Source organism: Carica papaya, chromosome 9 (genome assembly GCF_054855325.1).
Source record: "Carica papaya isolate Zhongbai chromosome 9, ASM5485532v1, whole genome shotgun sequence".
Taxonomy (NCBI): domain Eukaryota; kingdom Viridiplantae; phylum Streptophyta; class Magnoliopsida; order Brassicales; family Caricaceae; genus Carica; species Carica papaya.
The window spans coordinates 8,774,903-8,789,206 of NC_142317.1; the positions used below are offsets into that span (position 1 = coordinate 8,774,903).

The 14,304-nt window shown below is 33.0% G+C and overlaps 1 protein-coding gene across 2 annotated transcripts; it reads left to right on the forward strand.

Moving 5' to 3' along the window:
- Positions 1-7,475, forward strand: PGM (phosphoglucomutase). Of its 2 annotated transcripts, XM_022053236.2 has the most exons (22): positions 5-434; positions 537-602; positions 907-951; positions 1,061-1,153; positions 1,240-1,292; positions 2,000-2,051; positions 2,170-2,238; positions 2,530-2,598; positions 3,168-3,290; positions 3,380-3,432; positions 4,046-4,124; positions 4,209-4,273; positions 4,353-4,420; positions 4,828-4,946; positions 5,019-5,093; positions 5,221-5,336; positions 6,208-6,349; positions 6,541-6,622; positions 6,701-6,747; positions 6,861-6,938; positions 7,022-7,127; positions 7,199-7,475. In XM_022053236.2, exons 1-22 carry the CDS (start codon positions 201-203, stop codon positions 7,264-7,266), a joined length of 1,902 nt encoding a protein of 633 aa, XP_021908928.1. In that variant the 5' UTR covers positions 5-200; the 3' UTR covers positions 7,267-7,475. The 2 variants fall into 2 exon arrangements, with proteins under 2 accessions (XP_088067209.1, XP_021908928.1); XM_088211083.1 differs by lacking the exons at positions 6,701-6,747; positions 7,022-7,127; positions 7,199-7,475 and having other exon boundaries at positions 1-434; positions 6,802-6,939.
- The last annotated feature ends 6,829 nt before the right edge of the window (positions 7,476-14,304 follow it).

Below are 14,304 nucleotides of genomic sequence, written 5' to 3' on the forward strand. Positions count from 1 at the left end.
AAGAGGTAATTCACACGGTGACACAGAAGTTCACAAGTCTAGATAAGCGCACCAGACGTACATGTGGCACCCATGGGCTTTCTCTGGCACCTTTTTATTTGTCTAGATCTCCCATTTTCTCTCCTGGTTTTGCTGTTTCTCTCCTTGTTTAACACTTCACCGAGATCACAGTGAGCCATTGAGAGCTTAATCGATCAAAAATGGCGTCGCATTGTATGAGGTTCGATGGCATCTTCTCTTCAACTTTCAAAATAAAATCGCTTTCAAATTCCACACATACACTCTCAGCGCCAACGCTATTATCATCTTCCTTCTCCGTTGCCTCATCGTCTCTTCTCTACACTTCAAAACTTCCACTTAGAACGAAATCAGTATCTAATGCATTCTCTGTCAGAGCTTCCTCCACTACCGTTGCCGAACCTGAAGGCATTAAGGTGCCTATTATGTGTTTAGACAAACGCGCACGCATGCATACTCTTTGCAGTTTAAATTTTGGGATTTAGTACGATGCTAACAGTTGTAAATTTAATTTACAGATTAATTCAATTCCTACAAAGCCGATCGAGGGGCAAAAGACTGGGACGAGTGGGCTCCGGAAGAAGGTATTTGTTATTTTCTTTTGCTATTAAGTGACATCAGTAATTTATATTCTATGTCAGTGTTTTGTTTTGGATTAGTTTTTCCATTTGGCTGCTTATGAAACAGAGCAAATGCGATAGGATACAATAACACTTAGCTTTTATTATTTCGAGGCTTTTCTTAAGCAATGATGAAGTTCAGTCGACGATAGGATTTTGAATCATAGAAGGATTAGGGTCAGCATTGTATGAATACTTTTTTTAATCAGTAACAAGTTGGAAGCAGTTGTTGTTATATTTATTTGTCTTAAATTCTTATTTTTTGTAGGTGAAAGTTTTTATGCAAGAGAATTACCTTGCAAATTGGATCCAGGTTGGAATTCCTCAAAATTTTCTCTCTGACTCTATATAAGTTCTCATTTATCTGTTCGTTTGGCCATGAAAAGGAAAAAAAACAACTCAGGGTATTTTGCAATTTTTAGGCATTATTTAATTCGTTGCCAGCAGAGGACTACAAGAGTGGGTTGTTGGTGTTGGGAGGAGATGGTCGCTACTTTAACAAAGAGGCTACACAGGTCACTTTCTATGTTACCCTATGCATGGATTTGGAAGTGTTTGTTTTTCGTCTCTGATTATCTTTTTTGCATGCTTTTGAATTCAGATCATCATCAAAATTGCTGCTGGCAATGATGTGGGCAAGATATTAGTTGGCAGGTGAGTATTGTCTAGAGATGAACTTGTTGAATGGTAGTCTAGAAGAAGATTGTTACTTTCATATGTTTGTGAACAAAAGAATTTTATGTATTTTGTTGAGCCAGTTAGTTGTTCAAGTGGATGGAATATTCTTTCATCATTTTATCAGATTTCATTGCACATCATTTTCTTGCATTGCGCTTCTTCACAAAAAATATTTTCATTATGTTTGGGAGGCTATGACAATGTTTGGCTCCCATATCCTTTTAGAAACTTTACCATGAATAGAAGAGGTCGTATTAATTCCTGTCTTGTAAGGAAGTGGTGACACTTTGGGGTTTTGTTCCTACAGTTATCTGTGTGTTCAGTTTTTGACAGAAAGCTTTTGTGACCTTAGCCAAATTGCTTTCTTGTCCTCACTTTCCTTTGATTATGCTTACTAGAGTTGCTAAAAATCTATGGTGATAGTTGTTCAATCCTTTGTGTTATTTTTCTCAATTTTCTCCTCCTAAAACAAAGGAAAAATCCAGGTCATTTTCATTGATTGAAACTTTAGACCATCAGTTTTATCAATTGGTTTAGTGAGCAGTATGTTGCAGGTCTCCTAGTGAATTTTTGTGGTGAATTTTTCTTCAGATTTAGATGAAGACTTTTTGCAAAGCCTTTTTTCTTCTCCTGCTTTTTATGTTATGTTCAGGCCAACTTAAACCTGAAACCAACTGATGCAGGGATGGTATTCTATCGACTCCTGCTGTTTCTGCTGTAATCAGGAAGAGGAAGGCAATCATTGCTCTCTACCTCTCTTTTTCTCATGCATTTGTTTTACCGATTATGTTTCAAAGAATTTTTTATTTTATACATTTAGTTTACTTTATTTTGATCTCTTCATAAATCACAGGCCAATGGTGGGTTTATAATGAGTGCAAGCCATAATCCTGGTGGACCTGATTATGACTGGGGGATCAAGGTGAATGATAGTGCTTTGCTAGAAAATTCCTAATATGATAAGACTTTCTAGATTTTATGATCATTTTTGTGGTGGTTAGCAGTTTTCTAACTTTTGCGCAAAGGTCATTAAAAGTTTGAGTCTTGATGTTACTTATTACTCAATATCTAGTAGACAAATAAAAATTAAACCTTGTCGAGAAGAAAAAAAAAGAGATTATTAGTTTGTATTAATGAAGCCAAACTGCTTCAACTCTGATAGCTGATGTACTTACATGATACCTTTTTATTCCCTCATCTGTTCATTTTCTAGTTTAATTACAGCAGCGGGCAACCTGCTCCTGAAAGCATCACAGACAAGATTTATGGAAATACTCTTTCTGTAAGTATCTAATTTTAATCAGGGGCATGGACTTCATTAAGATTTCTTAGATATATGCGAAATTTTGATATGTTAATCCACCAATTGGTCAATAAATGTCTCTTGCTAACTAACCAAATAAATAAACAAGAAAACAGGCTTTTGTGGCATAGCTGTTTTGGACTAATTTCTGCTGGTCCAGATACAAAGATTTCCTTTTTGTTCCTTATCTGGACCAGTGTGTGTAAAATATTGAACGAAGTTCAGTCGGGCTTGTTAACCTTCTTAAATAGGATTGTGTAGGTGCATGTGCATGCATGCATTTGCAATTTGCTGGTTCAACTGTGAAGTATCATTCTTGTCTTCTCACTTTTGCAAGCTGATGGTCATTGCTAAATTTTTTAGAAATTGTGGATTTATGCTTTTTTAAAAAAATTTGAATGACACCTTATCTTCCGGTTAATATATTCAATTGCTACTGGATATCTTTGTTTAACTAAACTTTTTTTTGTTGTCATCATAAATTGATACTGCTGCATACAATCTGAAAACTTCCTGCGTGGAGTTTGAATTCTGTAAATGCACTGCAGATCTCTGAGATTAAAATGGCGGAGATTCCTGACATCGATCTTTCACATCTTGGGGTTACAAAATATGGAAACTTCAGTGTTGAAGTGATAGATCCGGTTTCTGATTATTTGGAGCTAATGGAGGTGGAAAGCAAAATGTCAATTACTTAGTTATTGGCATTTTAGGATGATCGTTCACTTTTCTAATCAATAAATGCATGGATCCTCTGCAGAGTGTATTTGATTTTGAGCTCATCAAAGGTCTTCTTTTAAGATCAGATTTCAGGTACAACTTATTTCTGGTAAGGAGAGTTGACTCTCTCTTTTCTTCTACTGGATGGTTGTCTTACTGCCCCTAGTTTGTTTCACTAGAACACATTTTTGTCTTGTTTGTTCTTTGGTTGGTGATAATGAATCTGACAAACAGTTCTTACTTCCTCCATATATGCGGAAGATTGTCTTTCTTTTTTCCCCTTGGATTTCATTTTGTTGAGTTATTAATATTCTTAAACTCACTGGTGAAAAAATGAAAACCTTATATTAGGCATGCTCCTATAGATCAACTTGACTTTTTGGATTTATTCCTTGTCCCTCTCCTTACTTCTCAATAAATTGTGCATTTTGTTAATTATTATTATTATTTTTTTAAATTTGCTCATTGTTATCATACTAGTGAAGTGGTTTACAGAGACTATGATGTTTATGAGCAAATTCTCTTAAATAACATTCCTGATTTTTTTTTTTTGAAAAAGATTCCCGATTGTTTTTACTAACTTTGATTCATGTGGTTTTTTGTTTTTCTTATTAGAAAGGGAAAACTCTTGGCATTTTTACTATATTTGAGAAACATATTGATTTAGGTGTTTTGAATTAAGTGTTTATGCTGTGTCACTTTTTAGGTTCACTTTTGATGCCATGCATGCGGTAACTGGTGCATATGCGAAACCCATCTTTGTGGACAAACTTGGAGGCAAACTGGTATTTTTGCACGCATATATTGAAAATGATATTGATATAACTGTTCTTGAAGTCCTGATCATGAATGTTAGACATGTCATTCAGGATTCAATTTCAAATGGAGTTCCCCAGGAGGATTTTGGGCATGGTCATCCTGATCCTAACCTTACGTAAGATAGTTAAACCAACTAATAATAAAAGTTAATGTGGTACTTGTTTTAAGGCTCATTCTACTTGTACTGCAAATAGGTATGCTAAAGATTTGGTTGACATCATGTACAGTGAGAATGGACCAGATTTTGGAGCGGCAAGTGATGGTATGGGTTACTATCGTAGATGCCATTTTTATTCAGTGCATCTTTTACCTTCTTTGTCTTAGTGTTTGGTGCATGTGCCAATGCATGCGGTCTCTGAATTAGGCTGTTGTTACCAGTTTCCTCAAGGTTGTTTTCAGCATGGAAGCAAGAAAAAGCATGGAGGAAAGGCAATTATTTGGTTTATAAGAGTTCTGACCTCTTTGCAAATATTTTGCAAATTTCTTGAAACTTCTTGTTAACTGGCCTTATAACGCAATGAGGTCTAGTCTATTGTTTTTAATTAACCCATCTCAAGCATTAATTTATAGTCAGTTGTTTCTATCTCCTGCAATATGTGCTTCTCTACGTGCATAAAATTCTTGCTGCTCGTGCAAATGTTGGTCTTGATGCATTCCGATGTTATTCAGGGGATGGTGATAGAAACATGATTCTTGGTAAGGGTTTTTTTGTCACTCCTTCGGACTCGGTTGCAATAATTGCTGCCAATGCACAAGAAGCCATTCCATACTTTAAGAGTGGCCCTAAGGTAGGAACTCTAGGGAGACTATCATTCTCATCATTTTTAAAATAAGTTCTAACATCTATTTCCAATATTCAGGGTTTAGCTCGATCCATGCCAACAAGTGGTGCTCTTGATCGTGTCGCTGAAAAGTTGAAGCTTCCTTTTTTCGAGGTTAAGCATTTTCGAAATTAATATTGTTGTTTTTTTTAGGAAGTGAAGTTAATAAAGTAGGAACAGGAATTTGAATTTATATGCAATGGTGGTTGTCTCCTAACTAACGATGAGCCTGCTTGTTCAGGTGCCAACTGGTTGGAAATTTTTCGGCAATCTTATGGATGCTGGGAAGTTATCAATTTGTGGGGAGGAAAGTTTTGGTACAGGTTCTGATCACATTCGTGAGAAGGATGGCATATGGTAACAGTAACTAAGGCATCTTATCCATCCACTAGTTTTATCTTATAATGAGTCTGTTAATCAGAAGCCTCTACGAGAAGGATTTACATAGCAGAACCCTCTAGTATGAAATATTTTTTGCTTATTGGGGATTCTTGAGTCAAGCACTAAATGACTTTAATTGCTCCATGAAATATCACTCATTATGCTCTCTTCTTCCTCATCATTGTCTGTACATTTTTAAACTTTCCGAACTTTGGTTGCTCTCCCACTACAGTTCTTCTTTAGAAGCTCAAGCATGTAATGACCATTAAGGTTCTGCTTCATAAGGGAGGGATATCATGTTATTGGCCTCATTTTTGGTTGGTTCTCAATTCCATGGGAAGGGATGCCGATACTGCAGGCCTCTTGAAGGCAAGATAGGGTATTCTATGAACTTTGATTGAGAGAAAGGTTGGAAAAGCATACCGTATTGATGGGTACAATGTAGCCTCACTGAATGCATTTCATGGAATTTATCATGTAGTCTCTAATACGGTTGCTTGAATTGGGTTCTTTGCGCCCTATCCCAAATGATCCTCGTCCTTTTGTTTTCTCCTTTTTCTTTGAGAAATTTACCCAGATGCTCTTGTAGAACCATGTAACCTACGGTATCAAGATATCAATAAAATTTCCAATTAATGGAGGCTGACATCGAAACTTAATTATTTCCATTTCTTATTTTAAGATTTCATACTAGATGTGATTTCTTGACTTTGTTCTTGATTTTGTGAGAACTGTGTTATTCTTGGAAACACGTATTCCTTGAATTTGATATAGTTCCTTGTCTTTTTTTTTTTAGATTGATTTTCAAATCCTTTGCTGAACAGCTCTTATTCTTTCCACATTACAGGGCTGTATTAGCTTGGCTTTCAATTATTGCACAACAAAACAGGGATAAAAAACCAGGGGAGAAGTTGGTATCTGTTTCTGATGTTGTGAAGGGGCATTGGGCAACATATGGAAGGAACTTCTTTTCTAGATATGATTATGAAGTAAGTGATTTTTATGCATTTGAACCACATTCACTCAGTTTTCATGTTTTTAGTCTGTTTCACGTAGCCAATTAAAAGCCAGGAGTCAAGTCTTGAAGTTTGAACATATGGAAATTCTACTTCGTGAACAAGTTTGTTTTTTTATCTGAAGGGGTGAACTCTTGAAATTTAATATCTAAGTTCTTGTTCAGGAATGTGAATCTGAAGGAGCCAATAAAATGGTAGAGTATCTTAGAGATCTGATCTCTAAGAGCAAGGCAGGTGAAAGATATGGTAAGGATTTAACAAAAGCTCTTTCAGTTATCTCCTTTACCTATATTGTATCTCACTGCTATCATTTTCTTGTTTTAGGAAATTACATTCTGCAATTTGCAGATGACTTTTCTTATACTGATCCTGTGAGTTTAGTGACTTTGTTTATCAATCTCTGTTACATGTCATTTTCTCGATAGCACCATGCCATCAACCTTATCCTCTCCATGTGTGCCTAATTCAAATTGCACCTTATTAGGTGGATGGAAGTTTGGCCACAAAGCAAGGTGTTCGTTTCGTTTTTACAGATGGGTCAAGGATCATTTTTCGTTTATCAGTATGTGCTGACCTTTGTTTTCCAATCTAGCTCTGAGGGGTAGCATATGCAACTGTAGTATAACTATGACTTTCTTTTTCTAGGGAACGGGCTCTGCAGGTGCTACTGTTAGAATGTACATAGAGCAGTTTGAGCCAGATGTTTCCAAACATGACATGGATGCTCAGACAGCCCTAAAACCATTGATAGGTTAGTTAATTGCCTTCTCTATGAGTTTCATCTACACAATTTATTTATGAAATGTTCGATCATGTTTCCAGACTTGGCACTATCTGTGTCAAAGCTGAAAGAATTCACAGGAAGGGAGAAACCTACAGTCATAACATGAAGCAAACTCCTATCACCTATCTTATGTCAAGTTCCTTCTAAGCAATGCTGAAAGGCAGGTTGGGAATTCCATCTTTTCCTACCTTGATTTGTCACACATTCTTTTTCTTTGGTTTTGGTTGTACACAAAATACTCATGATATGAGGTTAAGATAAGTTATATGTAATGTAGTGCAAAATATATCATGGGAATAAATTTTCCTTCCTCAATATTAGTATTATGCTGTTTTTCCTTGCTGGTTTAATTTGTATATTGGTAAACGAAGTTCATATGTGGATGAAAGCAATAGCAGAGATAGAATTGACTAGAGTTCTGAACAATTATGGTGAGTATCCTTCACATTTGATCCATTCTTTGCCGAAAATACGTATTTTACTAAACTGTGTTTTTTTTTTCTCTCTTTTTTCATGTGTTATCAGCAATTAACCCCCTGGCAGTAAATTCCCAATGGATAAAAACCCTCCAAATTGTTGATTGTATATATGTAGGGTATATTTCTTCAGTACTATTTATAATTTGTTATATAGGTTTACCGACAAGAACCTGGACCTAGGGAATCTACCTCTGGTAAATCTCCAGTTTTTAGCATCTTCAGCAATCTTTATAATTTCTATTGCTTCTTGTCTCTTAATGTCTCCCTATTGATTTAGAAAAGTAAACAGTAATTGAAAAATATGCTTATTTACAAAAATTATTTCAGTAAACAAAATAAATTTGTGAGGCAAATAAGGCTCAACATGTTAAGAAAATAAGCATTCTAATCAAGAAAGAAAAGTTACAAAAGACTGGAGGGGTTGCTCTTTTTTGTTTCTACTTAAAAGCTGTGTATGATACGTAATAGATAGCCTGCTTATTACATTATCAAGTTAGATCTAGATAGAAAACTTAAAAACGCTGTGTATAAGCACCAAATAAATAAATTCTAAAGATATATAATTATTGTTGCATCAAATCGCAGGACAATGACCAGAACTGTCAAATATTTCCCTGAAATGGCAGGACCCATTTTCAAAAAAATTGCTGATAGGGAAATTAAGCTATAATGAGCTACAGAATACTTTCCAGAATAAAGGCAAGTCCAAATGCTGAATTAGTTACTATGAATTCCTTGGTGCATTATCATGAATATTAACGGTAATAGTTGGTACAGTAAATAACAGATTTGTGGCGACAATAATAGGTAGTATAAATAAGTAAAATTTACTGGTTATGACTTGAAAATGCTTCCTGTTATTGGTTACTAGTCTGCCAACCATTATTTTTTCAATATTTTTTTTTTCTTTTTTTTTTTTCTTTTTCTTACTTCAGAAACGTAATTGTGGTCATCCGTTGTGAAGACAGAATTTGGTGGTGTATCTGTGAGAAGCATAGATGCTACTTTCTGTTTGTCAACTTTACATTGGTTCTGTTTAGCTGATCAGGTCTCCATAATAGAAGTCATGTCCAATGGCAGGTCCCGACCACCTTTTATGGTACAACTAAGACAAGCATGAACACCATTCAAACATAATGGCCAAAATATTGTCCTTAATACCACCTAGTTTCCTCTCACCTCCAAGCCAATGGCCTCCAGCAAAACCCAAGGGACATAATGGCACAGCACGCACTCAACATGTTGGGAAACTATTTTTGTCCTTTAAACTTTCAAGTTGTATCAGTCACCTCCAGGATGCCTTCTGCCTTTCTCAGGATGTGACAATGTTAAAAAATACTCTTCGTTTACTACATCCAATACGGAACATAGGGCCCTTTTAGTGGTTCTTTTCAATATAAATGGGGTTCTATAGTTTTCTGGCTCTCTAACAAAGTACTGACTTCGATTATGTGCTTTCTTCTCAGACAGTTAATTTCAGTGTTTTTCCACCTTATCATGTTAGTTATATGTATGTTTCTCTGTTGTACTTGTATGCTACAGTACAATACACTAGATTGTATAGGAAAAAGCTAATGCAATAGGCTCTAGTTTTTTGTGACCAAGAATTTCTTCAAACAAAACTCTAGATCATATAGTTGTAGCTGGCTCTTTCTCTCAGCTTTAAATATTAATGCAGTTTGCAGCTTGTTTCAAACTCAAATATCTGTGTATGCGTTCTGTCAGTTACGGATCTATACAATCTGCAGTATCTATCTACTTGGTTTGTTGAAAAATATTAATGTCCTCTGTATTACCTTAATTCTAGTAAATTATTGGGTTGAATTTACTGGATTTATTCCTAGAGTGGTCAATAAAGTACTTGTATGATTGCCTAAAAATGTGGGTGTTCCGGTGCGAAGAGAGCAGTGAAATTAAGATGTTTATCATGTTAAATGTGAAAAAGAATTTTTCCTTGCATTTAACATTCTTTTTTTTTTAAAGTTATAGGGGGAGATAGTTTTGTTGAGCATATTTTAGTGTGATCAAAACCAAATATAGTAGGATTTGGTCTACAGTTTTAACCGACAAATATAGTGTGTTCTATTGTTTTATATTTTTCCCTAGAAAAGGAATATTACACTGTTGAATGAATAACATTTCCGTGGAATTGAAAACATACTTTTGATATGATTGGAGATGGAGGCCGTTTTTTTCTTCAAAAATCTAAAACCAAAATCAATCTGGATTGTCTCTGCTCCCCGTTTTATAATGTGATTTTTTAAGTCTCCACCAGACCCACCAACAAATAATGGTGGGACAGGAGAAAAGTAAGAAATCTTTTAGTGGATAAAGAAGAGGATGGAACTGTGTTTGTCGTAATTGACACAAGACTCCTCTCTTTAACTATAGTTGTGCATATATCCAACCTTGTTGGGTCTATCAATATCATGGGATTTGCTCTGCGAGAGAAACTTATAGTTTGCCCCACCTTTTATCTGCATGACATTGTGACAACTCCACCATCATGTTAGTTGCCTGTATTAATGGACCTTGATGTTCCCCTCTCTCTCTCTTTTCCACCCATTGTCTTCTGTCCTGTTCCGGGGAATATATGATTGAAGAACCAACCCCTTTGTTATTACTAACTGTATTTTCAATTATCTGGAAATAAACTGGACTTATAGTGTTGGCTATGTACTTGATGGTTTAATTGAAACTCTTCTATTCATCATTCCATGTGATTTAAGCTTTTGAATCTTGCTTATATGTGTTGTGACTTTGATCTTGTCATATCAAGTGGCCCTTAGTCAAATCTTTGGTGCACAAGATTTTGGGGGGCTACAATCACCTTGTTGGATTTCCACTTTCAAGATCTTGCCAAAACAAGTACAGTAAATCAAAATTTACTGTTTAACCAATGTGTTGTTTGTAAGATCTTGTTAGAGGATATGAAAAACCTATAAGAAATGACTAGAGTGATTTCCTTTTGACACTGCCTGGCTGGAAATACTGTTTATTTGTTTGTTTGCTCTGATTAACTCATAAAAGAGTTTATATTATTATGTGTCGCTTTTAGGAAAATGCTATATATGTTCACTGTTTACAGAGATAGGTTTTCGGGCATCATTAACCAGAAAGAAGAGCTGAGAAAGTAATAAAAATATCTAAGCTCTTCCTTTTCTTTTTCATTTTTGTCCTGATGCTTGACTGCTTTTTATGCTGCAAAGATGTTAAGCTACTTTATTTGAAGATAAAGAGTTAGTTTCAAGTGACGCTAAACAAACACAGGATTTATGCTTTGATTATCACCCAAAAGCTAGAGCCTTATTGAGCTTTCTGTCTTTGTTTGTAGACATAAAGGCATGATCACGTTCATAATTTTAACTCGCTAATTCCTAATTACTTGTTTTCAGGTAATTACTCTATTGCCAACAGAAATGATTAAATGTCTGTGAGCAGTAGTTCAAATGGGAAGACCATAGATTAACTAAAAGAATTATACGTAAAAACTAAATTCTAGTTTTCCTTTTAAGGAAATTCTGTTTGCTAGGTCACATCAATCCTAATGGTTTAGGGTGTATCTGAAACGAAGTTAAAATGTTGTGAAATTTATTTCATAAATTCACAATTAATTTAATTAAAAGATGGTAGTATGAGAAAAATAATTGACCCTTGCATGGAGTTTTATGTAAAATTTTTTCAAACCAAGTAGATTTTATTACATCATTTTAGGGATGAATTATATTATATTTTGTTTGAATTATTATAAATTTATAATAATTTTAAACTTGTTTGAAATATTGTCTTGGTGAATCACTGTTGAAACATGATTATGTTTTGAATAAAAATTCAATAGGGTTTTAGTTAAAAGAAATCATAGAGGTAGAACAATGGGGCAAACCTTCGGCAGTATGCAATAATGCAAAATACTGACACAAAATATCATGCTGCACCTGAACAGCACATATTTGCCCCATTCTATGTTGAATATCCATGTTTCCTATGTTGCATCAAATGGCGCAAATTTGAGCTTTTAAAATATGTAAAATATTTGGTCCACCATGCTTCTAGAGGCGCAACTTGAGCTGTAAATATTTAATATTTCCAACAAACATGTTTCTATATGGTGGAATCTGCATCGTAAACTAACATAAGAGTCTCAACTTGGACTCTTATCACGAGAATATTGAAGGCTTTTTTTTCTATTCATGAAGGCTGCTTTTCACATTGTTTAGACCAAGTTCGTGGGGATTGTTGAGTCAATATCATGTTATTCTTATTTTTTCAAAACAAATAATTAAATGTAATTAAAAAATATTACAGTTAACAGTACGAATAAATATTCCTCAGTTAAGTCTTAGCATAATTTTTTTTTTTTTTTTTTTTTTTTAAATTAACAACTTTCTAGTTAAATGATAACTAATTATTAAAATGTTCATGTGAAGGACTGTGCTTTGCTAATACAGTAGGATGCTTAATCAAAATGGATTTCTTAATACTAGTGAAATATTTACTGATAAGATTCTGACTTTTTAGTAGGGCAGAGGCTATGTCTATCAACATAGAAAATATATGCTTCTTTGATAAAATCAATTAACTCTAACATAGATTTTCATCTTAAACGCACAAAATTAGACTGAAATTTACAAATTTAGAGCATACCTTCTTTAACTTAAATACAACTAAATAAATACTTTAAAAAAAAAAATTATTTTACTATAAAATATACCCATTTATTTAGTAATTTTTTTAACTATTTATTGAAAATTTTGAATTCTCACAATTATTCGGATAAGTGTTTTGTTGTTAAATGATTATTAGATGATTGTATAGTATTAAAACCTATTATATAAGATAATCGGATGCTTACATAAAGTATGTTTTTGTAATAAAATATGTTAATTTAATATCTAATAGTATTTTTAAATTGGGTTTTTTGCCCGATAATGGTAGGAGTTTTTTTTTTTTTTTTTTCTTTTTTCCTTTTTCATATCTTTATAGTTTGAATCTTGTCATTAAATAGTAAACACTTTAACTATAAAGAATTTATATAACTTATTTATTTTAAATATATTAAAAATATAATTTTTCTTTAAAAGATTACTGTTAATAAATTTTAAGTCGTAAGATTTATTTAATTAAAATTACGAGTGATAAAGAAATTAACTATAAGTTCATCAACGGGCACTTGTGTTGTATGTGTGTATAAGTGTAAATATGTATATATTAGATTAAATATGAAATTTCTTTAAGTATATAGGATGTGCGAGTCAATCTTTTTTGATTGGAGATATAAATCTTACTTTTATCTTTGGAACTCTCTCGAATTGAAAAATATACGAATTCTATTAACGTTTTTTTTTATTTATAAATTGTCATATGTTATTCAAATTTTCTTGATTTCTCGTGTCTTTTCTTAGGAACCTAGTAATTTTGTGACTTACAACAGCATTAAGGTATTTTTCTTACACTTAATACATTTTCTTGATGAGTATAAGAATTAATTATGGAGTAGCTACCTTGTTGGGTCCATTACAGTATTTGAAAACCGTTTGTAAATAATGAAATAATCACACTGAAAATTACACTGTTCTGCCGATTGCAGCTGTTTGTTATGTACAAAAAGACAGTATATGTAGTTTTCTGGATATCAGTATCTGTTGTATATATCGTAAATGTTATATTAAAAAATCTCCCTTTCACACGTAATCAACTGTGATTAATACTGATATATATTCTTTTTTACTCAGAAAATTCAAAGATATGTTTGTGGATCCTTTAGGTGCTAAATAATCCAAAAAACTTACTGTGGATACTAACATATATATATATATATATATATATATATATATATCCCTGTGGGTACGAACATACATATAATCTACATATCACGTCATGTTAACAAAGTAAAAAAATCGATCTTTAAGAGCATCAATACTTGATCGTGGTTATATCTCATATGCTGTTTTTATCAGAAATACGTTTTGTCTCTTAAAGAAAGATGGTCTTATCATGGCATTAAGTTGAACAATAATTTAGAATTAATTACTCCAAATAGTAAACGTTTCTTCAAATCCATCACCATCATGTCGCAATTAAGAAAAAGAATTCCTCACTTCGAAAACCAACTATTTTCTTTTTCTTAGATTGAAATACCAATCCTGACATTGTCTTATCTTGACATTAAGTTAAATAATTATTATTTGGAACTAATTAGTCCAAATAGTAAACATTACTCAGAATTTTAACCATCATTTCAGCTTAATTAAGGCTACGTCAAGAAGAGATTTAAAAATATTATAAGTATACACTTTGATTAATTAGAGGATGATGATATAAATTGCATTAGAATGATTAAAAATATTTAAATTTGGAATGTGTTAATGTTTTTAGTCAGTATGAAATTTTATATATATATTTTTTTTCATTTTATAGAAGATTTTATATTCCAGATGATAACAGAAGCAGAAATACCTTTTAATTGTAGTTATTGAAAAAAATAATAATAATAATTTTAATTCATGACCAAAATCTTGAATCATGATTGCAACATTGCCTTTAGTAACATATTTTACCTTGAAGATCACTGTAGCCTTACACATTAACGTAAATTTTAATTAATTGATCAAATCTTTATTTTTTAAATTTTAATATATTGTGAATTAATACTTTCAATATAGTTT

Coding starts and splice junctions, on each gene's coding strand:
- PGM (XM_022053236.2), top strand. CDS start 201: ATGGCGTCGCATTGTATGAGGTTCGATGGCATCTTCTCTTCAACTTTC. Junction 952..1,060: donor ACCTTGCAAATTGGATCCAG/GTTGGAATTCCT, acceptor TGCAATTTTTAG/GCATTATTTAATTCGTTGCC. Junction 6,748..6,860: donor ACTTTTCTTATACTGATCCT/GTGAGTTTAGTG, acceptor GCACCTTATTAG/GTGGATGGAAGTTTGGCCAC.